Source organism: Hyperolius riggenbachi, chromosome 2, assembly GCF_040937935.1.
Source record: "Hyperolius riggenbachi isolate aHypRig1 chromosome 2, aHypRig1.pri, whole genome shotgun sequence".
Lineage (NCBI taxonomy): Eukaryota > Metazoa > Chordata > Amphibia > Anura > Hyperoliidae > Hyperolius > Hyperolius riggenbachi.
In genome coordinates, this window is record NC_090647.1 from 54,092,743 (window position 1) to 54,118,921 (window position 26,179).

At 43.5% G+C, this 26,179-nt stretch overlaps 1 protein-coding gene across 9 annotated transcripts in view; it reads left to right on the plus strand.

Moving 5' to 3' along the window:
• The window catches only part of FAT3 (FAT atypical cadherin 3), an 863,405-nt gene that overhangs the window by 694,247 nt on the left and 142,979 nt on the right, over positions 1–26,179 (plus strand). For all 9 annotated transcript variants that reach the window (XM_068266799.1, XM_068266797.1, XM_068266801.1 and 6 more), the window contains one exon: positions 7,063–11,136. In XM_068266799.1, coding sequence (XP_068122900.1) covers positions 7,063–11,136 — 4,074 coding nt within the window. The remainder of the gene's footprint in view (positions 1–7,062; positions 11,137–26,179) is intronic.

Below are 26,179 nucleotides of genomic sequence, written 5' to 3' on the forward strand. Positions count from 1 at the left end.
TAGCACCCACAGTGACCTCTCCCTCCCCCAGCACCCACAGTGACCTCTCCCTCCCCCACCACCCACAGTGACCTCTCCCTCCACCTAGCACCCAGAGTGACCTTTCCCTCCACCTAGCACCCACAGTGACCTCTCCCTCCCCCAGCACCCACAGTGACCTCTCCCTCCACCTAGCACCCACAGTGACCTCTCCCTCTCCAGCTCCAGCAGTGATCCTGCCTACCCCAGCACCCACACTGACCTATCCCTCCCCCAGCACCCACAAAGATTTTTCCCTCCCCCAGTGGCTACCCTCCTGTCCCCTGCAGCACCCACAGGGACATTCCATCCCAAAAGCAGCACCTACAGTGACCTCTCCCATTGCCAGCTCCCACGGTGGCCTTTCCCAACACCCAGCATCCACTCCTTCCTCCAGTAACCACTCTGACTTCTTCCAGCACCCACTGTGACCTCCCCTTCCTCCAGCACCCATACTGATCTCTTCCTTCCACAACACCCACAGTAGCCTACCCTTCCCCCAGCACCCACACTGACCTCTACCTCCCTTAGCAGCAACTATGCTGTTCATAGCAGCACCCAAAGTGACCTCCCCTTCATCCAGCACCCACAATGATCTCTACCTCCCAAGACCCACAGTGATCTCCCCCAAAGGACCCACAGTGACCTCTCTTTCCTCCAGCACCCATACTGACCTCTACCTTCCACAGCACCCACAGTTACTTCTCCCCCCAGCACCCACAGTGACCTACCCTTCCCCCAGCAACCACACTGACCTCTACCTCCCCTAGCAGCAGCTATGCCATTCATAGCAGTACCCACAGTGATCTCCCACCCCTTGCACCCACAACAATCCCACCATATATTCAGCTCCCACATACATTACACTCAACCAGTAACCCCCACTATTGCAAGCACCCAGTACTTGCACCGAGCACCCTCCACCCAATACTCACATCCGGCCTCAACATGGCACTGAGTACTTGCATCAAACAGCCACATGACACCCAATACCTGCACCCCTTCACCCTATAGCTGGCACCCAGTACTCACACCTACATGGCACAGTACTTGCACCCAGCCCCAGCCCCAACATGGCACCCATTACTCACACCTGCACACAGCCTCCACATGGCACAGACTATCTGGACCCACATAACTAGTACTCGCACCCAAAGTACCTGCACTCAGAACCCACATGACACAATGCCCAACCATAGCTAGCACCCAGGCATGGCACCAAGTATTTGCACCTATGTGATACCCAGTACCTGCACCCAACACCCACATGTTTCATCTGCAGTAGTTCCAGTTGCACTAAGCCTCCACTTGGTGCCCAGCACCCACACCAAGCACTCACATATGACATCCAGTACTTGCACCCAGAACTCACAAGGGACTGAGTACCTGCAATCAACACTTACATGATGGTTGATACCCACCCATACAGCCAGAATCCACATGACACCCTGTGCCAGCACCCAGAGCCCACATGGCACCCAGCATCTGCCTTTAGCACCCACATGACAACAAATACCCCACTAGCCAGCACCCATCACCCATATGTCACCATGTACTCACTCTCAGTACCCACTTGGCACTCAGTATTTGCACCTAAGACCCACATACCCCCATAATCAACACCCACATGGCACAGTACTCACATGTCACCAAGTTCCAAAGCCATTACATGCACCTAGGCTAGTTCCCATCCATGGCCAGCACCCAAATAGCACCCAGTACCCATCCTTGGTCCGAACCCATATAAGACTCAGTACTCTCCCATGGCACACATCCAGGCCACACATGGCACTCCCTACTCACTCATGTCCAACACTCACATGGCTCCCTGTACCAATTAGCACTCACATGGCACCCACTATTGTTTATCACCATCTGCTACTCATTCAGCACTCAATACTGCATAGCACCCACTGCAAATATACACCCAATACAAAGTAGACCTTGGTACCCAAAGCAGCTTGATACAGACTTTACTGCTAACTTGCTAACACTTAGCACCGGTTAGTGAATCAAGCTCCAAGTATCTGCACCCAGGCCTAAAATTGCACCCAGTACTCACACCTGCACACAACTTCCACATGGCACCTGCTATCTGCACCAAGCACCTACTTAACCCGTACCCGCACCCAAAGTACCTGCATTCAAAACCCATGTGATGCCCAAAGCCCACCCATAGCCAGTACCCAGTACAGGCATGGCGACAAGTATTCACACCCATGTCACATCCAGTACCTGGCTGCACCCAACATCCACATGACATCCAGTACATGCACCCAGATCTTACATGGCACTAAGTACTTGCAATCAACACCCGCATGAAACTCGATACCCAATCATAGCCAGAACCCACATGACACTCAGTACTTACACCCAGAACTCACATGGCACTAAGTACTTTCAATCAACACCCGCATGGCACTCGATACCCAACCATAGCCAGAACCCACATGACACTCTGTACTCACACCCAGAACCCACATGGCACCAAGCATCTGCATTCAGCAGCATGACAATCAATACCCCCTAGCCAAAAACGAGGTGGGGGGGCATGCGGGGGAAGGCATTGCCAGGCCCCTTTTTTAAATTTGAGCACCCCCCACTTAAGGACCCTCTGCACGGCCCTGCTTACAGATATAAAAGTGAGTCTGTTCTATCCAATATGATGTACCAGATGTAAACTTTATATGTTCATCTAACTGTACACAGTGCCTAGACTACATATATGTATCGCCATTCAGACCCTTTTTTTAGCTGGAGTTGGTCTTTAACTTACCTGGGGCTTCTTCCAGGCCCCTGTAGTCCTTCAGGTTCCCTGATGTCCAGGTGGTGGTTCTTCCATCAAGCAACATGAATAATCTGCTTCAGGGCAGTAACAATTAGAGAGTGGCAAGAGGTGTCTCCCCTCCCCATATGTTTCCCTCCTTGCTCTCCTCATCTCCCCTCTCCTAGATCCATGGCGCTGCTTCACTCCCCTGCTCTCAGCGTTCCAGTGATGGGATCTCTATCTGCCCATCCACGGCTACAGCAGTGCCTCATGTGACCTGTTACGTGCTGCTGGGTCACATGAGGCGCCGCTGTAGTCAGTGCAATGCACAGCCAGATGTATCTCTCCTCTCCGGTCTGGCTTTACACACAAACACGTCAAGTGGGGGCTCTTACAAATACGTGGCAAAAAGTTTAGCACCGGCCCTGTCAGGGTAATTCAGCAGCTGTGCCAGTCCCGGGCTACTGTGCATGTGCGGCCGTGTCCCTGCACCTCCTCGTTCGCGTTCCTTTAGCTGGGAGTTGCAATTTTTACAGATTGCTCCTGTCTATGGAAGAGTGATTTACAAGGCGCGCGTCCCAGGGCTGCATTTGCAGTTTTCGAAGGGGACAGCTGCTGAATGGAGCAGATTTATTTCAGTTTTCCTTTAAGCTATGTACACATGCTAGATTGAGCTCGGCTGGCGTGGCCAATAAAGACCGAGTAAGTAGCGTGTGTACAGGAGCCTACTGATGCCGCCTTTAGTTCCAGTATGCCTTATCTAACACAACGTCTGACACCCCCCAGTGCATTTTTCTCCCACTTACCCCGCACACCGGAAAATGCTCCATCGTTCAGCGCGGTTCATCCCACCTCACTGCTCCATAGTAACAGAACAGTGTATGTACAGTCTAGGTCCCAAACTATCACCCGGAGGATCGACTCCTGATTTCCAGTTGACAGGGTGATGGACCGCTGATGGCCAGTGGTAGAGAGTTCCACGGGATGGGAGCAGCTCTAGTAAAGTCCTGTAGAAATGCATAGGAGTGCTAGATGTGTCGGTTGGTTAGGAGGAAGTTGTGGCTTTGCTAAGATTTGTTCATTATGTCTTGAGAAGGGGCGCCAACTAGAGTTAATCACACTGGTGGTAATTCTATTCATTAAGCTCAACACTACGTCATAAATAGAATAGATAGATAGATAGATAGATAGATAGATAGATAGATAGATAGATAGATAGATAGATAGATACCTTCGTATATACCGAACAAACCAAATTAAAAAAATCAAAACAGGAAAAAGTTGAAGCAAATAAAAAAATAGTTTGGAAAGTCTGTAAAACTTTTCTTACCGTGGGATCTATTTTATTATACAAACTTTGCTTTCCAGGATTGTAGAGAGCAGTTCAGGGCTGCCCGGTAATAACTCCCTCTGTGTCGCCGCATTCTGGAGGCTGAAAGTGAAAAATAATAGCCATACAGAGGAAAGTGAGAAAGGAGCTCATGCAGGGATTTGATTGCCCCGCACAGTACCGTCAGGTCCTAGGGGTGCTATATTTATGCCCCATGTAATTCAGAATTCCTCTAGTGTTTCCCCGCATGGTCAATGCTTGGCAGCTGTTGCACAAATTTGTTACGCTTTAAGAGAAGAGGGGCTTTCTCACATTTCATCCCCGCCTTTTCCAAGACTGCTTGAGAAACATTGTACAGCGAACCTGCTTCTTTTTATACACCCTTTACTAAACCGTTCAGGATGCTTTTCTATCGGGAGTCTTCATTTATGTTCACAAAGGAACTCTAACTCACAGGTGCATAGCACCCAACTGTCCCAGTTCCTCATTGGGAGCCCTCTCCCTCTGTCCCTCTTTCCTCCTCATTTGTCCCTCTTTCAGGACTTTGTCACTCTTTCTATGTACATATACTGTGTGTGTGTGTATATATATGTATATATATATATATATATATATATATATATATATATATATATATATATATATATATATATATATATATATATATAAATGTGATTGACTCTAAACTTCACTCCCATCCTTTAAATTTATATATTACTAATTATAAAATGTTACTATGAAGGATAATGAACCAGGGCAGAAAGGACCAGTGTGGTTTGAATTATAAATCAACTTATATTTCTTATGAAATCTTTATGGTATGCGAGACAAGGGGTGTGGCAGGGGCGTGGCTTAAGTGTCCCTCTTTCTCATCTCAAAAAGTTGGGAGGTATGCAGGTGTCAAACACAAGGACCATGGGCCGAATGCGGCCCTCCTTGCCATTTCATGTGGCCATAAACACAAACACTGGTGCACATGACAGAAGGGGGCCCTGGGCTCTGCCATCAGCTGGGCCCCAAAACCCACATACGACACCAAGAGGGGGAGTGCAGGCGAGGCCTGGTGCTCCCACCACCACGGGATTCACCCATACTGCATCTATGTGTCCCTCCATGGTCCAGTAGCGTAAGCAATAAAAGAAAGTCAGCACACTGCCTTCCTGTCCAGAGGAGCACACCGATGACAGTGTTTCTGACTGAAACGTTGTCAGACTAAGTCGGGGTGCAGCAATAACCCCCGTAGCAAACCCCCAACGGAATTAGCATGGGGACCTCCAACCTTCTCCTGGTCACTGGTTAAACACACACACCTTCCCCCTGACACCATCTCCCCACATAGAATTGTAATATTTAACCTGCTCCAGCAGTTTGTTATGTCTCTTCTGTTCTTCCTGGCAGTTGCACACTCTGTGCTTCCATGCTTCCTTCTCTCTATCACGTGACATGCCTCAGGAGGCAGAAGTATGTAGCATAGAGCCTCAGGAGGCAGAAGTATGTAGCATAGAGCATATGGCTGTCAGGAAGATCAGAGGAGACCCAAAGCAACACTGGAGCAGGTCATTATTAAACTGCTCCACTGTGCTACTCTGCAGGGAAGAGCAGGCCCTCACGGTCACTATAGTTACACCACTTAGTTTGAGACAGTTCATTAAATGTTAAATCTTAATAAACAAATGAGCACATGACTTAGACTATGTTTTATGCTGGGTACACACGATGAGATTTCCCGTTCGATTCCCGGATCGATTCGATTAAATCAAACATGTTCGATTGGATTTCGATCGTTTTTTCCGTCGATTTTGCATACCTATCATGAAAAAATCGATCGAAATCCAATCGAACATGTTTGATTTAATCGAATCGATCCGGGAATCGAACGGGAAATCTCATCGTGTGTACCCAGCATTAGATTTTGGCCCCTTGCGTGGTTGAGTTTGACACCCCTGTTCTAACTCCACCTACAAGCAATGCCGTCTAAAAGTTGACTGCACTGAGCAGAATAAGAAAAACGAAAACAATTGTTTTGTAAAAAAAAAAAAAAAATGTATAAAAATGTAGAGTCTGTTTCCACTGCATTTGTTTTGAGCATTTTCCCCCACGCAAATTTGCATTTGGCTTCTTACCCACATTTCTGTTTTCAGTTCCTTTTTTAGTTCTACGAAGCGTTATAAGAAATAGCGTTCACTTCCTTGCAGGGCCGGATTTCTTAAAAGGCCACAAAGGCCCGGGCCTTGGGCTGTTGCAGCGTAAGAGGACACCTGGACATGAAAGAGGGGTTGCTACAGATGAAAGAGGAGGTTAAAAATGGGGAGCAACACATACAAAATGAGAACTGATGCTCAAGGGAGCCGTTGATGAAAGAATGGGGCTGCATATGAAATAGGGGGCCCTGCAGCACAAGAAAGGGGAGCCACAACAAAAGCCAAAAGCAGACACCGGATGTCTGCTTCCATTAAAGCAGGAAGTAGACACACTGCAGATATATTGCAGGATTTGTATCAGCTGTAACAAAGACATGTTTTTCTTTAAAGGTTATTATGCTGTTGCATATCTTTTAGAGCAGAGAGGACGTTCTGAGTTCACGTCTGCTGTAAATAAGGAAATACGTGAATTTCATGACACTGCACAAACTGCCGCACTTTGCAATGAATACAAACATGCCTTTACGTCCTAACTGGAAACAGTAAAACCTTTATGGGCTATCAGAATAAATTGTCATGAGTGACCTGATCCTTCATACTCCGCTAAGCAAATCATTTAACACAGGTGACACGAGGTAGCCTGCCATCCGTCTTGTAACCGAGTGTCCTTGTTTTTTTAAGGCCATCCCACGCGTGATGTACAAACTGATTTTGTCCGACTGTTGTAGAATTATAAGATGATATTTTGTATGATTTGTTATAACTTTTATTTACTCATGTTTTGTGTTTTTCTGTTTGTTTTCTAGGAAACACCGCAAACACTTTTAAGATTGAACCGATCTTGGGCATCATCACCGTCGCCAAGGAACCGGACATGTCCACGATGGGCCAGTTCGTGCTGTCGGTCAAAGTGACAGACCGCGGCAGTCCACCGCTTTCTGCTGCCGCTATCGTCAGGATTTCGTTATCCATGTCCGATAATTCCAATCCAAAATTCACCCAGACCGAGTACCAGGCTGAGGTTCAGGAGAACGTGGATGTGGGCACACCGGTCATGTTGGTGTCGGCCATAAGCCAGTCTACTCTAGTTTATGAAATCAGACTTGGTAATTCAGAAGGAACTTTCACCATCAATCCCTACTCGGGGGTTGTAACAACTCAAAAAGCCCTCGATTATGAGCGGGTACCCTCATACCAACTTGTTGTTCAAGCTACCAACATGGCAGGCATGGCTTCCAATGCCACCATAAACATCCAAATTCTTGACCAAAATGACAATCCACCAGTGTTCCTCAGTTCCCAATATGCTGGTAGCATCAGTGAAGCTGCCCCAATCAATAGCATAGTTAGAAGTGCCGACAAAACCCCATTAGTTATAAGAGCAACCGATGCTGATAGCAACCAGAACGCTTTGCTTGTCTACCAAATTGTAGAGTCGACTGCCAAGAAATACTTCACTGTTGATTCCAGCACTGGTGCTATCCGGACTATAGCCTACTTGGACCATGAAACCATTTCCTACTTCCATTTCCATGTACATGTAAGAGATAGCGGAAGTCCACAGCTCACTGCTGAAAGTCCGGTTGAAGTTTCCATTGAAGTAAGTGATGTCAACGACAACCCCCCAGTGTTTACGGAAGCAGTGTTTGAAACCACCTTACTTCTGCCAACCTATGTCGGTGTCGTAGTTCTGCAAGTCAGTGCTCGGGATCCTGATTTAGCAATTCCACCAGATTTGAGTTATGCCTTAACTGAAGGAAATTTAAATCATTTTGTCATTGACTCTAACAGTGGCGTAATCACTGTCAAGAATAGCAGCTTATCAAAAGATCATTACATGTTGATGGTCAAAGTTTCAGATGGGAAATTTTACAGCACTGCCATTGTGACCGTACTTGTCAAAGAAGCTATGGACAGTGGTCTACATTTCAACCAAGACTTTTATTCTGCCTCTATCCCAGAAAACACCACAAACATCACAAAAATTGCTGTGGTGAATGCAGTAGGCCACCGCCTCAACGAGCCAATAAAATATACTATATTAAACCCTGGAAATAAATTTAAAATAAAATCCACTTCTGGAGTTATCCAAACCACTGGAATCTCTTTTGATAGAGAGCAAGAAGAAGTCTATGAATTGGTAGTAGAAGCAAGTCGAGAACTAGACCATCTCCGTGTGGCCCGGGTTGTTGTCAAGGTCAACATTGAAGATATAAATGACAATGCTCCTGTTTTTGTAGGTCTTCCATATTATGCAGCTGTTCAGGTGGATGCTGAGCCTGGGACACTTATATACAAAGTCACTGCCATAGACAAAGACAAGGGAAAGAATGGAGAATTGATTTTCCTGCTGGAAGATGACTATGGCCATTTTGAAATTGACAAGAAGAATGGCAGTGTGACTTTGATGAAAAGTTTTGACTCTGACCTCTCCAACTTGGAGTACATTTTGATTGTAGTTGCCAAAGATTGTGGTGATCCTTCACTATCGGCTTCTGTTGAGCTTCCAGTTACCATTGTCAACAAGGCCATGCCGGTATTCGATAAGTCCTTTTACACTGCTTTCATAAATGAAGATGTTGAAATGAACACTCCTATCTTAAGCATTAACGCTACAAGCCCAGAAGGTCAGGGGATTATTTATACGATAGTTGATGGAGACCCATTTAATCAGTTTAATATAGATTTTGATACCGGGGTGCTAAGTGTAGTAAGCCCACTGGATTTTGAGTTGAACCCATCATTTAAGTTAACTGTAAGAGCCAGCGACTCACTTACCAGTGCACGAGCTGAGGTCATTGTCGACATCAGTGTCAATGACGTTAATGACAATGCCCCGGTATTTCAGTTTCCTTCATACAATGCCACCCTATCAGAAAGCTCCCTTATTGGGACACCAGTCCTGCAGGTGGTAGCCACTGATGCTGATTCTGAAAACAATAAAGTTATAAGGTATCAGATTGTTCAAGATATGTTTAACAACACCGATTCATTTCATATTGATAGCACAAGTGGTTTAATACTTACGGCTAGACTGTTAGATCACGAGGTATCGCAACAGAGTGTCCTGAAAATCAGGGCAACCGATAATGGATTCCCCTCCCTCAAAAGTGAAGTGCTAGTTACTATCTATATAACAGATCTAAATGACAACCCTCCCATTTTCAATCAGTTGATTTACGAGTCTTATGTTAGTGAACTTGCACCAAGAGGGCATTTTGTGACCTGTGTACAAGCGTCTGATGCAGACAGTACAGACATCGATAGGCTGGAGTACAGTATTTTGTCTGGGAACGATCGCATGAACTTTGTTATGGATAGTAAAAGTGGTGTCATCACTCTGTCCAATCACCGCAAACAACGCATGGAGCCAATGCACAGCTTAAACATTTCGGTCTCTGATGGCCTCTTTACCAGCACAGCGCAGGTGCACATAAAGATTCTTGGTGCCAACCTCTTCAGCCCCATCTTTGCCCAGAACGTTTATGTGACTGAAGTTCGAGAGAATGCTCCCATTGGAACCAAGGTAATTTATGTGAAAGCCACCGATGGAGACTCTGGTATCTATGGACATGTCACCTACACAATAATAAATGACTTGGCCAAAAACCACTTCTTCATTGACTCGTTGGGCCAAATTGTTACAACAGAAAAACTTGACCGAGAGAATCCTCTTGAGCGAGACATTAACATCTTTCTACGTGCCTTAGATGGTGGAGGACGTGCCGCTTTCTGTACAGTCCAAGTGATAGTGGTGGATGAGAATGACAATGCTCCCCAGTTTAAGGCTACAGAATATAGGGCAAGTGTTAAGGCAGATGTTGAGAAGGGCCACCTGGTCACTCAAGTCCAAGCCTTTGATACAGATGATGGCGCAAATTCCAGGATAACTTATTCACTTTACAGCGAGGCTTCTGTCTCGGTAGCTGATCTTCTGGAAATCGACCCAGACAATGGATGGATGGTAACAAAAGGCAATTTCAACCAGCTTAAAAATACTGTCCTTTCCTTTTTCGTAAAAGCAGTAGATGGTGGGATTCCCATGAAGCACTCTCTAATTCCTGTGTACATTCATGTTGTCCCATCTGAAACTGTTTTACCAACTTTCACCCAACCTCAGTATACCTTTTCAGTGCCAGAAGATACCGTTATAGGAACTACAATAGATTCCTTTCAGATTACTCCAATCCAAGATGCGCTTTTCTTTACAGTCAATGGCGAATTTCCCGAAAATAACAAGAACAACATTTTCACCATTGACAAAGACACTGGAATGTTAAAGCTAGATAAAAAAGTTGACCATGAAATAACTCCCATGTTCCACTTTAAAGTGGCAGCTAATGTACCTTTAGATAAAGTGGACATTATTATTACTGTTGACGTAGAGATCAAGATTTTGGATTTGAACGATAATAAACCGTTTTTTGATTCCACCCATTATGAGGCTGTAATAATGGAGGGTATGCCGGTAGGAACTAACATAATCCAAGTGAAGGCAGTAGATGCCGATTGGGGAGCCAATGGACAGGTTACTTACAGCCTATCCTCTGAGCGAGAAGAAGACAAGCTCTTAGAAACCTTCACCATTGATTCGAATAATGGATGGATAAGCACCCTAAAGGAATTAGACCATGAGAAGGACCCATCGTATACGTTTAACGTGGTGGCTTCTGACCTTGGAGAAACACTTTCCCTTTCTTCTTCCGCTGTTGTTTCAGTAACCATCACCGATGTCAACGACAATGGTCCGGTGTTTGATCAGGAAGTTTACAAAGGATCTGTGAAAGAGAGTGATGCCCCAGGGGAAGTTGTGGCCATACTGAGTACTTGGGATGATGACACCTCTGATATTAATCGGCAAGTGAGCTACCATATTATAGGTAAGTCCTAAAATCCAGCATTTGTCAATAATCGCTTTTCCACTCACTTACCAATTGCTTGTATATCACAAGAACTGCACGTTGGTGTCCAGCCAGCCTTAAAAGTTGCTAGCTCTTTAAATCTATTCATTTATTCATATCCACTTACAAAATATTGCATTTTATTTAAAGGACCACTGTCACAAAAACAACTACATTTTAAAATACATATTTATAAGAAGTATGTTTCTCCCAGAGTAAAATGCACCATAAATTACTTTTCTCATATTTTCTCAAAATCTGACAGGTTTTGGACTAGTCCATCTCCTCATGGAGTGTTCTCGTATTTCCTTTGTTTAGAAAAGCATGCTATGGAAAGGATATATACAAGGAAGCCAACCAGCCTCCCTACTCGCTTGTACGCTATTTTAACAGTTTCACTGAGCAACTTTTACTTTTGAAAATAAAGAAAACCTTCAGAATCCTCCATGAGGAGATTGACTAGTTCAAAACCTGTAAGATCTGACAGATTTTTCCTGCCTACTGTGAGTGACCGTGAAATAGCAAAAAGAAAAGAAAAATAATTAGTAGTGCATTTCATTCTGTAACAAACACATTTTATACATTTGCATACACATGCATTTTAAATGTTACATTTTTTTTGTGATTATTGTCCTTTAAAGTGAACCGAGATGAAGCACCCTCATGTTTTTTACCATATATATATCGTTGGGAACATTAGAGAAAACATCTACCCTGCTCTCTGTTTCATTCTTCACTGCTCAGCCTGTTTGTTATCAGCCCTGATAAAATCCCTGACTGAGCAGTTTGGCTTTGCTCAGGAATCATTATAGCTGCGTCTGTCTGCTCTGATGTCTTTTCAAAGCCAAGTCTGCCCTCTTCTGACTCTCCTATATTGACACAGCTATAATGATTCCTGAGCAAAGCCAGACAATACTCAGTCTGGGATTTTATCAGAGCTGCTAACAAGCAGACTGAGCAGTGCAGAATGAAACAGAGAGCAGGGTAGGTGTATTCTCTATTTTTCCCAACGATATATATGGTAAAATACATGAGGGTGCTTCATCTCTGGTTCACTTAAAGGCTTGGTTAACACATAAAAAAGGTGTCCTGTTGTATGTTTTTCTGTGGGTGTGCTCACACGTAAATCTGTACATTTTCAATCCAGTTCTGTCAGTTTTATGTCATTTTTAAATGTGTTTCTATGGGTGTGTTCTGTAAAGCACCGTAGAAGAAGTCAGCACTATATCACCTCCTCTGAGGACTATCAGTGACATGATGATGGATTCTGTAAAGCACCGTAGAAGTCAGCACTGTATAAGTACCTCTGAGGAGTGTCAGTAATGTGACTATGTACTCTCTAAAGCACCATAGAAGAAGTCAGCACGATAAAAGTTCTTCTGAGGACTGTCAGTGACATGACGATGGACTGTGTAAAGCTCCGTAGAAGAGGTCAGCTCTATAAAAACTCCTCTGAGGACTGTCAGTGACATGACTATGTACTCTGTAAAGCACCGTAGGGAAGTTAGCACCATAAAAGCTCCTCTGAGGACTGTCAATTACATGACTATGGACCCTGTAAAGCACCGTAGAAGTCAGCTCTATAAAAGCTCCTCGGAGGACTGTCAATTACATGACTATAGACCCTGTAAAGCACCGTAGAAGTCAGCTCTATAAAAGCCCATCTAAAGACGGTCAGTGACATGACTATGGACTCTAAAGCACCGTAGAAGAAGTCAGCTCTATAAAAGCTCCCATGAGGACTGTCAGTGACATGACTATGGACTCTGTAAAGCACTGTAGAAGAAGTCAGCACTATATAAACACACTATAATAATTAAACTACTGTCATTACGGAGGTCCGGGTTGGCCTGCCGAGTTTTGATGGAAAACAAACTTTTGCTGTTTTACTTGTTTATAAAATATTTATGGGCTGTCAGTTTGCATTGCTGGAAATGGCAGCTCATTAAAATAATACAGTTCACTATTACGCAATAGAGAGTTGAGAGCGCACAGAGCTCTCCCGCTATCCATCACGCTCGGATGCCCCGTAGAAATTGGCAGGCATCATGCTAACTTGATCTGCGGTAATGGGCTGGGGCTCTGGAATGCTGCATGGTGCAAGTGATGAACTGTTTAACTTTTGGCTTCCAGAAACTGTATAAACAAATTCTACAGAATGTATATAAAGGAGGCGAGGAAGTTCTAGTGCAGCCCAGATAGGAATCTGTTCTGTAGGCCTCAGGGGAGAATGAAACGCTGGAGGATCATCCAAGTCATCTGTTAGTGATGTCTGTTACATTTGTGATGATAAATGGCAGTGCCTACGTAACCGAGGGCTCCCTGGCTTGTCAGCCTCATGCTGATAAGTTCATCCAGGTTAAATATCTTTACAAACAAAACTGTTAACTTTCATCTGGAGCCCCTGCCAAGTATGCACTATTTTAAAGTTGTATGTAACTCAGCATTTCATTATTAACAGCATAAAACATACTGGCACAAAAAAAAATGTTAGCAGAACAAAATTCAAACAGTTAAACACAGCACATTGTTCTTCAGTGGAAACCTCCTAAATCTTCTGGCCGGATCCTAAAAGGCGATAACCTTATCTTTTGTTTACATTCCTTTGTCAGCTATGTTTAGTATACAGCCAGCAGCCTGCTGAAACTGATCTGCACACATTGTAGAAGCAGAGAGAGCTGAGAAGTGATCACTGGATACATTATAATATATAAATATAGCAGCTATGCAGTAAAATGCACTGGCAGCTTTCAGAGCAGATAAATTGTACTTTGGGAACTAGTAATTTGTAGACAGACAATAATATGTGTGCACAAAAGCAAATATAACTGTATGAGTAATAAAAAGTAGGAAAACACATTTTAGGAAAACACATTTTATTGAATGTTGTGTCTAGATTAAAATCCCTCTTTAACAAGCTGGTCCTTCCCAAAATTGAAGGAATGGGAGGAGGTGTCACAGATGTGATAAAACGTCTTAGAACAGTTGAAAATAAAAAACGGTGGCTTACCTTAAATAAATCACTAACAGCAAAATAGTTGAAGAAAACAGTTTATTGAGAACACTACAGTGGTTGAATGGGCATTCTGAGCTATTTATTTGCCACACAAAGGCCTCAATTCACTAAGCAGTTTAGACTAATCTACTGGTGGTTTTTAGTCCACTGATGGTTTGGTCAGTTGCATCAAAGGGGAATTCACTATTACCAAATGTTTTAGACCTGTTTTTAGACCTGGTCTAAACCATTTGGTAATTAGGTGGGTAAAGCTGGTGAAATGATCAAAAGATGCAATTCACAAACAAGTAGCTATGACTGACATCCCTCTCCTCTGATGAGCTCTCCTCTGCATACAATAAACTCCTGCATAATTAATTCAAAAGGTTTCATCCTCACGTCTAAAATACCTCATAGAATTACTGTACCGACAGAAATCAGATGGGCGTGGGCGTGGTTACTCCTTGTTTGCCTTTGTGAATTGTGTCATTACTGAATTTTAGACCAGGTCTAAAAACAGGTCTAAAACATTACAACAAACTATCAGTAGACTAAAACCCATCTGTAGACTAGTCTAAACTGCTTAGTGAATTGAGGCCTTTACTTCTTTAAAGGAAACCACCCTTTTATTTTAAATCCTTCTTAAATGTTTTACCACATCTGGGGCACCTCCTCCCAGCCCTTCATTTGCCTACCCCATGTGGTACAGTTTTAATAGAAGCTAGTTCATAGTACTATTTGAACGCGTGCATGAAAAAAAGGCGCCGGGAAAAAACGGCCCGGGTTATTAATGAATTTGGCGTCATGTATTAATGAAATTTGCGAACGAGAATCATTGTTGTCAAGCTTTATTAACGATAATTACTGTTGCAAAAATAAAAGAGAAATAATAACGAATAAATATTAACGTTAAATGTCGTAACGTTTTTCGTCAATACTGCTTAACCCAACCCTACCCTCACACAGAACCCTCCCCTGGTGGTGCCTAAAACTAACCACTCTCCTAGTGGCGCCTAACACTAACCCCCCCCCCCCCCCCCCCAGTGGTGCCTAACCCGAACCCCCCCTGGTGGTGGCTAACCCTAACCACCACCCCTGGTATTGCCTAAAACTAACCGTCGCTTAGGTGGTGCCTAACCCTAACCACTCCCCTTGGTGTTGCCTAACACTAACCACTCCCCTTGGTGGTGCCTAACACTAACCACTCCCCCTGCAGAAACACCCTTTTAGATATATTAACGATAATACCTTTGAAAACGTAAAATCTGTACTTATGAAATAATATGACAAAAACTATACCGTTATAAACTTCTAAAATGATAACTACCTCAAAAACTATAATGTTATAATCTTATTAACACAATTTTCCACGGCGCCCTTTTTTCATGCTTTTTTTGCCAAATTAACGATAATTGCATTAAAGTCAATGGCGGCGCCCTTTTTTCCTGCTTCCATTTGAACACGTTTTATTTTCTGGAGAGTGAACACCTGGATCCTAGGATCACCTGTGTTTCGAGTGGAAATGGGCCAGTTTCCAGCACATCACCGTGGTTGCCGTTGTTGCATTCTGGACTTGGGGGTATTGTTCTGAACCTTGGTGCCCTTTCTGTCTTTTATTTTTGGTTCTGAAAGGGACATCATGACCTCTGGTACCTCCACATACTTCCGTCTTACATAGAGGCATATGCAGAAAGTGTTCAGGAGGGGGCTGGATTAAACTTTTAAGTGAATTTAAAAAAAATTAACTAAAATTCATGAAAAAAACAAAACAAAAACATTATCAAGAGATGACAAATATGAATGTATTCACTAGAATTAGTCTGGCTATGTTATGACAAACCAGAACTTCTATTTTGTAAGGAGCTAATAGGAATCCTTCAAAAATCCTAGCTTCTTACTTAAAGGGCACCTGAAGCGAGAGGGATATGGAGGCTGCCATGTTTAGTTCCTATTCGTACCAGTTGCCCGGCATGCTGCTCATATTTTATGCATCAGTAATACCTGAATCACACACCTGAAATTGCTGATGGTGCTGATTCACTGTCAAATCAACAGGCAGGTGAGATAGAACTGCAAAGGTGATAAAGGTGATAGCTCTATTCACTCCCAGATTATACAGTGTGGCAGAACTGTGCGAATTACAAGACTACCGAAATAGAATCATAAAGAACCCAGAAAATATAGCTCACATAGTTTAGCGTTTGTTCTTAGATTTCCAAGGGTTACAAAATATGCCATGTTCCATTCTAAATCGCCTGTTTTCAAAAAAATTAAAAAACCTTCACTGCCTAAAAAAAACTTGTAAAATTGAAGAATCCTATGATGTAGTCCATCTGTATGAAAAAATCTTTCCTGGAAGGACCAGGGGGAGGGGACACGTGGTGACATCATCACCCTCTTCTCCAGCCCACAAGCATGGCTGAGGGTGAGGACTTAGACTTGATTTGAGGTACTTAACAGGCCTGCAAAAAGAGCAGTCTCCAGGCATACAGAAAACCTCAGTGGTCCTAGGGATAAGTCTGTTGCTTTTATAAAACCGAGGACAACCATGTCTGACGAGTAAAATAATAATTTTGTTCACCACTTACTGCGATTTATTCTCCATAAAATGTTTGTTTTTGGCCTTGTTCTCTCACCGCAGATCCCAGATTATTTCATGTGCTAATCTGCATGAAAAAGCGTCAGCTGTAATCTGATTGGTATTTCGGCATCAGCCGCAGCGTGACTCGGAACAGAATTATATGTTACTGTTAATTATATTACTTGCATCTCATAATTACTTCTTATTGTGGCTCCATGTCAGCGAAATAATGATGGATAATGGATGTATGCTTCATAAAGTTTGTCCTTCCACTCCATAATTGTTGGAATGCTTATATTTCTTTCCCTTAATCACCTTAATTAATATCTATTATACTTTCCCATTCCGTACACAATGCTAGCTGTTCCCCATTGTTGTGCATTGCTTTTCATTTCCGCTGGCAGAAGACTGATGGAATGTGATGAATAAAACAGTTATGTCTATAGCACATATTCATGCCCCCCCCTCCTCCATAGGCAAACTCAGGGTAGGGATTACAGAGGCAGCACCCCTCATCAAATGCCACCCTCTGGCACTCTCATTCTCCTCCTGCCTAGATGCGCGATGCCACTTCACTCACCTGCTCCCAGCGTTCCTGGGATGGGATCTCCATCCACCCATCCAGTGTCCTGTATCCACGGCTACAGCGGTGCCTCATGTGACCGGGTACGTGCTGCCGGGTCACATCACATGAGGCGCCGCTGCAGTCAGAGAGGACACTGGGCTTCAGATGTAGCTGGTGATCCCATCGCTAATCTGCTGAGTGTGGCACTGGTTCAGCACGTACCCGGAATCCAGGGGCACAGATGCTGCGGGACAGCAGGGAGGAGATGCAGTCCTGAAGAAACAGAGGGAGGTAAGCAAAGTGCCAGTGCCTGCAACGCACAGCCCGATGTTTCTCTCCAGTCCGGCTTTGCAAACCAGGGGGGGGGAGGTTTACGTCCTCACAATGTATTGCTCCCTGCAGGCTGTTCTGTACTTCCTGTCATACAGGAAGTGCTCAGCCTTCTACAACAATCCTAGCATGCCTCGCCAATTGAGCCTTATAGATGCACACTACACACAGCCTTTCATTCTCAGAATATAGCTTGTATCTAAATAATGTAAAATTGAATAAAACACCCGTTTACGATCTTATAAACTTCAGAGACAGAACAACTTCATAAAACACCGCCGGTGGGGCCGGGTGGAACGTGTGGCATTTCAGAAGCAAAAAGGCTGCCTTTGATTTATAGCCGCCTCGGGTAAAAGTTTAGTGGGCGTCATTATTCAGCTATTGGGTAAACTTTTCTTTGCGCACTAAAATGGAGCGTGCACACTTGAGTTCATAGCCAATTCCCCGAACGACCCTCTCCTGCGCGTATATTCAGAAAAAGTTCCCTTATGACTCTCAGCAGAGCAGCGTCTGCTATTAAAATAAAGCAAAAATCAATACAATTATTCTAGCGGGTTAGCGAAATGTGGCGTCCTTAGCGGCGCGGCGGCACTCAAGTCACCTCGTAATGATACATTCCATCATTTTTACATCATAAGAAAGGTTTACTAAAACCAATAATAATTGTAAGTATAATGAGATCCACTTGGTTTGCTTTAATGGTGATTACTAAGGAAAATGATATTGTGTCTTTTATATACCTGGATGAATTATTGGCTCTGGGCTGGGGATTGAAGTCCCCATATTGTTAGCGAATTATTCTGAAATGGAGTCTGTGCTGTATTTAATCATCTGTGCTGTAGGAAGAGAAATGGTGAGCTGTTTTTTCTACGCTGTTTACCAGCCTCTTTTAAAGTGAACCTGAGGTGAGAGTGATCTGGTGGCTGCCATATTTATTTCCTTTTAAACAATACCAGTTTCCTGGCGGCCTTGCTGTATATTTGGCTGCAGTGGAGTCTGAATCACGCCAAAAACAGCTAATCTTGTCAGTTTTGACAATATTGTTTGTTCGGGGTCTATGGCATGCTTCTTGTTCAGGGTCTATGGCTAAAAGTATTAGAGGCAGAGGATCAACAGGATAGCCAGGCAACTGGTGTTGCTTAAAAGAAAATAAATATGGCAGCCTCCATATCCCTTTCACCTCGGGTTCACTTTAAGGGACTCCACCCGGTCTTGCTTACATTCCAGTTGTAGTTTGAAATGACTACTTCATATTGAACTGGTACAACACGGTGGGGTGGGCGGGATGCATGATTTGATTAGCTGGAAGCTCTACCCCATCAGTGACTTTCTTTAGCGTTGGTTCAGATGGGCGGTAAATGCGTAGTTTTCGTTGGCCAGCATACTCGTTGTTTAAAATGGATCTGCTGCTCTTATTATTATTATTTATTGTATTTACAAAGCGCCAAAATATTATGCTGCGCTGGACAATGTATAAAAAAGGGGTGACAGACAGAGAGGCAGCGTACGGTTATGCAACATAGCACAAGGTTATACGTGCAAACAGGGTAAAAGATGCATGATCATGTGATTTTACAGAAACCCAGCAATTCAAGTCCAAGTTAGTCCATGGGAAGGGGTGGGGTTGCAAGAGTAGAAGGACACACTAAGAGTGGGCGACATGCCAAAGGCTTACGATCTAAAGTCCATTCAAATGAACGGAAGCCTTCTTTAAAGAATGGTGACAGCAGTAAGTGTTGTTCGTGTAATTCTCACAGTAGCTCCCGTCATCTCGTCTCATCTTAGACGATACGTGTAGCATCTAGAAGTCAGTTGCTTTTGCGGGTGTTACGGTTGAACAACAAAATGACGGCAAACGGTCGCAAATGTGGTTTGGTTGTGGTTCTATAGGAAACGACACAAGAACAGCATATAACGGTAAACAAAATGCTTTAAAACAAAATGCTGTTGAGCGGCTTCTAACAACTTAAAAATGCGCCAAAAGCGTAAATAACTGCAAAAATCACATACTTACCTCAAGGTGATGGAAGCCTCTGGATCCTCATGAGGTTTCCCTCACTTTCCTCTTGTCCCCCATTGCTGTGTCTTACCCACGTTCCTCTCCGGGCACAAGCCCAGCCATACTAAATCTGCGTGAGTATGGACGCGCTTGCGCAGTAAGCCTGAGCCACTCATGCAGGACCGGGCACGCTCATACTAGAAGGGGAGTGAGGCCCGATCAGCTGGAGGGTCCACAAGTGGCAATGGGGAACCCTAGGACAGCGAGGGATGCCTCATTAGGATTCAGAGGCTTCCCTCATCTTGAGGTAAGTATATGATTTTTGTAATTACAGTACTTACACCTCAAGTTCTCTTTAAACAGTGCTTAGGCTTTGTTCACATTGCGTTCCGTCTGTGTGTCCGTCAGCATTGGCCGGTTTTTGAAGCGTTTTTCTATGCGTTGGACTCTTTTTATAAGCGCTTTTCTATATGCTTTTGCAGAGCGATTACGTTTTTCCACTTGCTGACATCAGTCAGGAAATGAACTGTTTGATCTGGAAAAAAATAAATACAATGTTTTTATTCTTAAAAACTCGAATGCAATCGCTGCACAAAGCGATTTTGTGAGCGTTTTGCATTCTCCTATACCGTCCATTGAGGCGGAATCGCCTCACAAATGGCCCAAGCAGCGCTTTTCTGAGCAGATCGGAAACAAACTCATCAGATGTGAACTCTCTCAAAGGGAATCATGTGCTTTCAGGGCAATTTTGAAAATCGCCAGCGGTTAAAATTTGTCAAAAAACGCCCCTAGTGTGAATGATCCCTAAAAGCTTCACTGAAAATGACTGGCGTTTGTGTTTAGATTTTTTTTTTTTGTTATATCTGATTAGCCATTTATAGGTAAATAGATGTACTGGTAAATTAGTCAGTGCTAACTGAGAGGTGGACTAAGTAAAAGCGCTGTTGCACTCATTTTGGGCACAGCGGCCCCATTAATGACTACATCATGATTGTACATGTGACTAGGTTACAAAGAAGCAATTGGTTGATTTGGTAGTCTTTAATTCACATCTGTTATCAAGACACACTTCCTGTGTAGGCTAAAACAGGAAGCAGGAGGGAAACCTGATCACATGACCACAACCAGCCAGGCAGAGACTTACAAATCAGTCACCTGATCAAATCAATCACGTTTTTTTTAATAGATTACCCTCAAGGAGAATTTTTGCAGAATAAGTTGATCGCCTGTATCAAACACAATCGTATTCTCCTTTAGCACACATCTCATTATGTTTTTTTTTCTCTTGCAAGGCTGTAATTTGCATAAAGTTATGCTGAAATCAGACGGTGTGAGTACTTTTGATCGGAATAGTGCTTAGTATGAGTTCTCTAATAGGATTTCTTTCATTCCCTCCATTTATGTGACAATACGTTCAGCTGACTTGAGACTTGTACTTGAAATTAATGAAGCATTGTTAATCACCCACCTTTAGAGGAACACTTAATGCGCGGACTCTTGAGGGGGGGGGGGGGGGGGGGGGGGAGAGTGTTGAAAATTTACCGTCAACACTGAAAGTTGCTGACAACCGCGGAGCTGGGCGGTGTAGGGGTTCATTCAATCACAGCGAGGACAGGCGGCCCGAAGAGTGTAATCTGTTCAATGACAAGCACATTATGACCTGCGCTGCTGGTATCCTCTGGAGGAGAGGCTCATTACGAACACACAGTTCAGAAGAACGCTGCGCTTTCTTAAAGGAACACTAGCGTGCAAAATTGTGAAATTTATAACACATACATATAAAAGTTTCTTCCAGATTGAAATGCACTATAAATTATGTTTTTCCTTCGTTGCTGTCACTTACAGTAAGCAGTAAAGATCTGACAGGTTTGGGACTGGTCCATCTCCTCATGGGGCATTCTCAGTGTTTTCTTTATTTTCAAAAGCACTTACTAAATCACAGTTCACAGCTGAACTGCCAAAATAGTGTGCAAGCAAGAAGGGAGGCTGGCCGACATCTCTGTACAGATCCATTCCAGGGAGTGCTTTTGTAAAGCTCAAAGGAGATACTGAGAATTACTCAGATTTTAACATCTTACTGAGACAGCAACATAGGAAAACAGTCATTTTTTTTATAGTGCATGTTACCCTCCCACAGTGTGATGTCACAGCCATGGCCTTTCTGTGAATGTTGTTACATTGCGGGAAATAACTGCTGAGCAAGCAGTATCTCCCTCTGTGCTAGTGGGCGTGTTTATAGAGAATGGCACTTGGTGCTGTCTGTTTTTTTCATGTCTTCCAGTAGTAAAAATGATGACCTGCAGGCTCCCTGAGGATCAACATGAACGAATTACACAACAAATATCAATCATATCTTGATCTATCATCTATTTCTCACCCTCTCAGTTTGCAATGTATTGATCCCCACCTCTACTGTACTATCTTTTGGTAAAGTTCCTCTTTATAGCACCGATGAGTCATTGCCCGTAAAGCTCACATAAGCCACATACAGGAATACAGTTTTCTGTCCAAAACAATTATTTGTAAATTATTGCATAAGGCATTGAAAGCTCATGTGTATTTGGTCCCTCAGTCAGGAAGCTTGTACTGTCTTATGAAGAGAGGCAGGAGGCTCCCGGAAGCACCCTGGAGACAAAGTCATTGGCCAAATATACAGTGGAGGAAATAATTATTTGACCCCTCACTGATTTTGTAAGTTTGTCCAATGACAAAGAAATGAAAAGTCTCAGAACAGTATCATTTCAATGGTAGGTTTATTTTAACAGTGGCAGATAGCACATCAAAAGGAAAATCGAAAAAATAACCTTAAATAAAAGATAGCAACTGATTTGCATTTCATTGAGTGAAATAAGTTTTTGAACCCCTACCAACCATTAAGAGTTCTGGCTCCCACAGAGTGGTTAGACACTTCTACTCAATTAGTCACCCTCATTAAAGGGAACCAGAGACGAAGCACCCTTGTGTATTTTACCATGTATATCAGTAAGAACATTAGAGAAAACACTTACCATGCTCTCTGTTTCATCCTCACTGCTAAAAGTGTCTGTTATCAGCAGTCACAAGAATCCCAGACTGAGCAATTAAATCTGGCTTTGCTGGGAATGATTATTGCTGAGTCATTATAGCAAAGCCACAAGGGGGCAGGCTTGGGCTTCAAATAACACCACAGAAGACAGACTTAGCTATAATCTTTCTGTAGCAAAGCTAGACGGAGCAGCCTGACTGTTCAGTCGGGGATTCTTATCAGAGGTGATTATAGTCAGATTACACAGAGAACAATGAAACAAAGGGCAGATTAGGTGTTTACTGTCATGTTCCCACTGATTTATAAGGTAAAATACAAGAGGGTGCTTCATCTCTGGTTCTCTTTAAGGACACCTGTCTTAACTAGTCACCTGTATAAAAGACACCTGTCCACAGAATCAGTCAATGAAGCAGACTCCAAACTCTCCAACATGGGAAAGACCAAAGAGCTGTCCAAGGATGTCAGAGACAAAATTGTAGACCTGCACAAGGCTGGAATGGGCTACAAAACCATTAGCAAGAAGCTGGGAGAGAAGGTGACAACTGTTGGTGCGATTGTTCGAAAATGGAAGGAGCATAAAAGGACCATCAATCGACCTCGCTCTGGGGCTCCACGCAAGATCTCACCTCGTGGGGTGTCAATGGTTCTGAGAAAGGTGAAAAAGCATCCTAGAACTACACGGGAGGAGTTAGTGAATGACCTCAAATTAGCAGGGACCACAGTCACCAAGAAAACCATTGGAAACACATTACACCGCAATGGATTAAAATCCTGCAGGGCTCGCAAGGTCCCCCTGCTCAAGAAGGCACATGTGCAGGCCCGTCTGAAGTTTGCCAATGAACACCTGAATGATTCTGTGAGTGACTGGGAGAAGGTGCTGTGGTCTGATGAGACTAAAATAGAGCTCGTTGGCATTAACTCAACTCACTGTGTTTGGAGGAAGAAAAATGCTGCCTATGACCCCCAAAACACCGTCTCCACCGTCAAGCATGGGGGTGGAAACATTTTGCTTTGGGGGTGTTTTTCTGCTAAGGGCACAGGACAACTTAATCGCATTAACTGGAAAATGGAAGGAGCCATGTATCGTGAAATCCTGAACGACAACCTCCTTCCTTCTGCCAGGAAACTGAAAATGGGTCGTGGATGGGTGTTCCAGCACGACAATGACCCAAAACATACAGCAAAGGCAACAAAGGAGTGGCTCAAGAAGAAGCACATTAAGGTCATGGAGTGGCCTAGTCAGTCTCCGGACCTTAATCCAATAGAAAACCTATGGAGGGAGCTCAAGCTCAGAGTTGTACAGAGACAGCCTCGAAACCTTAGGGATTTAGAGATGATCTGCAAAGAGGAGTGGACCAACATTCCTCCTAAAATGTGTGCAAACTTGGTCATCAATTACAAGAAACGTTTGACCTCTGTGCTTGCAAACAAGGGTTTTTCCACTAAGTATTAAGTCTTTTATTGTTAGAAGGTTCAAAAACGTACTTCACTCAATGAAATGCAAATCAGTTGCTATCTTTTATTTAAGGTTATTTTTTCGATTTTCCTTTTGATGTGCTATCTGCCACTGTTAAAATAAACCTACCATTGAAATGATACTGTTCTGAGACTTTTCATTTCTTTGTCATTGGACAAACTTACAAAATCAGTGAGGGGTCAAATAATTATTTTCTCCACTGTATTTAGCCTGACCGAATAGATAGTACATGCATGTGCAAATACGCAGTGCAAACATGCCATCATATGCAGTAACTAGGGATGATCAATGATATGTAAATACTTCCAAGTTTATGCAAATTTATGTGCATTTGCATGCAAATATATTCAGCTTGAAATTGGACCAATCAATTTAAACCTGGGTGGGACTTGATTGGCCAATTTTCTAGCTGCTTATATTTGCATTAAAAAATGACATAATTTTGTATAAACGCAGAAGTATTTGCATATCATTAACCCTAACCCTAGCAGTAACCAATGGGAAGCTGAGCTATAGGGTTTCAACAATGTCAGGGCCCCATAGCAACATTTTATATATATGATGGACACATATAGTTTCATTGCTGTCACTTGTACAATCGTACCTCATTAATCACTTACAAAGCAGTTTATGTTGAGTAAAGCCTCTCTACTGCTGTTTATGCATGAGGTAACAATCTCCTCAGCACTCCAGCAGGTAAATCCACTCTGTTATGTAAAAGGTCCAGAAAGTCCTCAGCTGTCATGGGCTGGATCTAAGCTATGATGAATGGCTATTGATTCTGCCTATTGTGTAAGAAGCATGTACATGAACCGCAGTCCCCCCCCCCCCCCCTCCCCTATGACCTTCACGCGCCAGTCCTTTACAGATCGCTGCAGCCAGCGCTTGCATTGCTAGGTGGGCGGGCTGGCTCACTGAGTAACTGAGATCCAAGTGGACCTGTCAGTCTAGAAATATGGGCATTTTCATTGCTGACTTTTTTTTTACTTGTTTTGAAGTCACATTCATCCTGTGGTTTTGCTGCTTAGCAAGGCAGTGACCTGGAATAAACAAACAGCTACTGAAGCCATAAGTCAGGCCCTACATCACTGGCCTGCTTATTATCGGTACTGCTTCCGTAATATGACAGCGGTGGTGTTACTTGGAAATGGGAGTGTTGTGTGGTTTGGAGGGTTTACTGTGGCTTCTTTATAATTAAGTCCATGTCAATGCTAAATTTGGGTGCAAGCTGGTACAATCCAGATACTGCAGAGGGTTGCTGTGTTGTGGTAATTCCGTTTAAAGTGCTCAGCACAGTTCCAGTGAATCCGGTAATTTGGGCCCCGGAGGCGCCAGGTAAGTTTTGGCGCAGCCATAGGTGCCTGTGTTCATAGCCATGACAAGATGCTGTAAGTGAAAATGTTGGTGCCAGGGGCGCCCAATGAAATAGTTCTATGTAAAACTGTGGCTACAAATAGCAGGTGCCAAGTGGCTATTAGCAAGGGCGTCTAAAGCGGTGCACAAACATCCACTGCATTTTTTGGGTGATAATCGTTGAGGATTTTGGCAAGGGGCCGGTTAGGGTTAGGCATCGGTTCGGGAGGTATGAGAACAGGGTTTGGTTAAGTGTTAGTAAAATACTGGAAAAAAAATACTGATATTTTATGGAATTAGGAAATTTAGGATATGCCACTACCGGCTTTCTTTGGTGCCCTTTGTGAATGTTTGTGTTTCAAATAAAGTAGTTAAAACTGGATAGGCTATCCTGAGCTCCTTTGACTTTGTACTGCAACATAAAAGATTTTCTAAGTTGAAACGAATGTGACATTAGCCCATAAGGCCAGTTTCACACGTGGGGTGTGTGTTTGTGGTGTGAATACTTACTTTGACTTGCAGGGTTTCTAAGGCCATTTCCCAATTATATGATCTGGTATAGTAGAAATCCTTTATAGTAAACTCTAAGGGACCTGGCCAAGTAGTTTACTATATCAGGATTCTTCATACAGGCGCATGTATAGTCGGGACCTGGGGATTGAGTTTACTATAGCCAGAGGTTTACTACAATGAGATG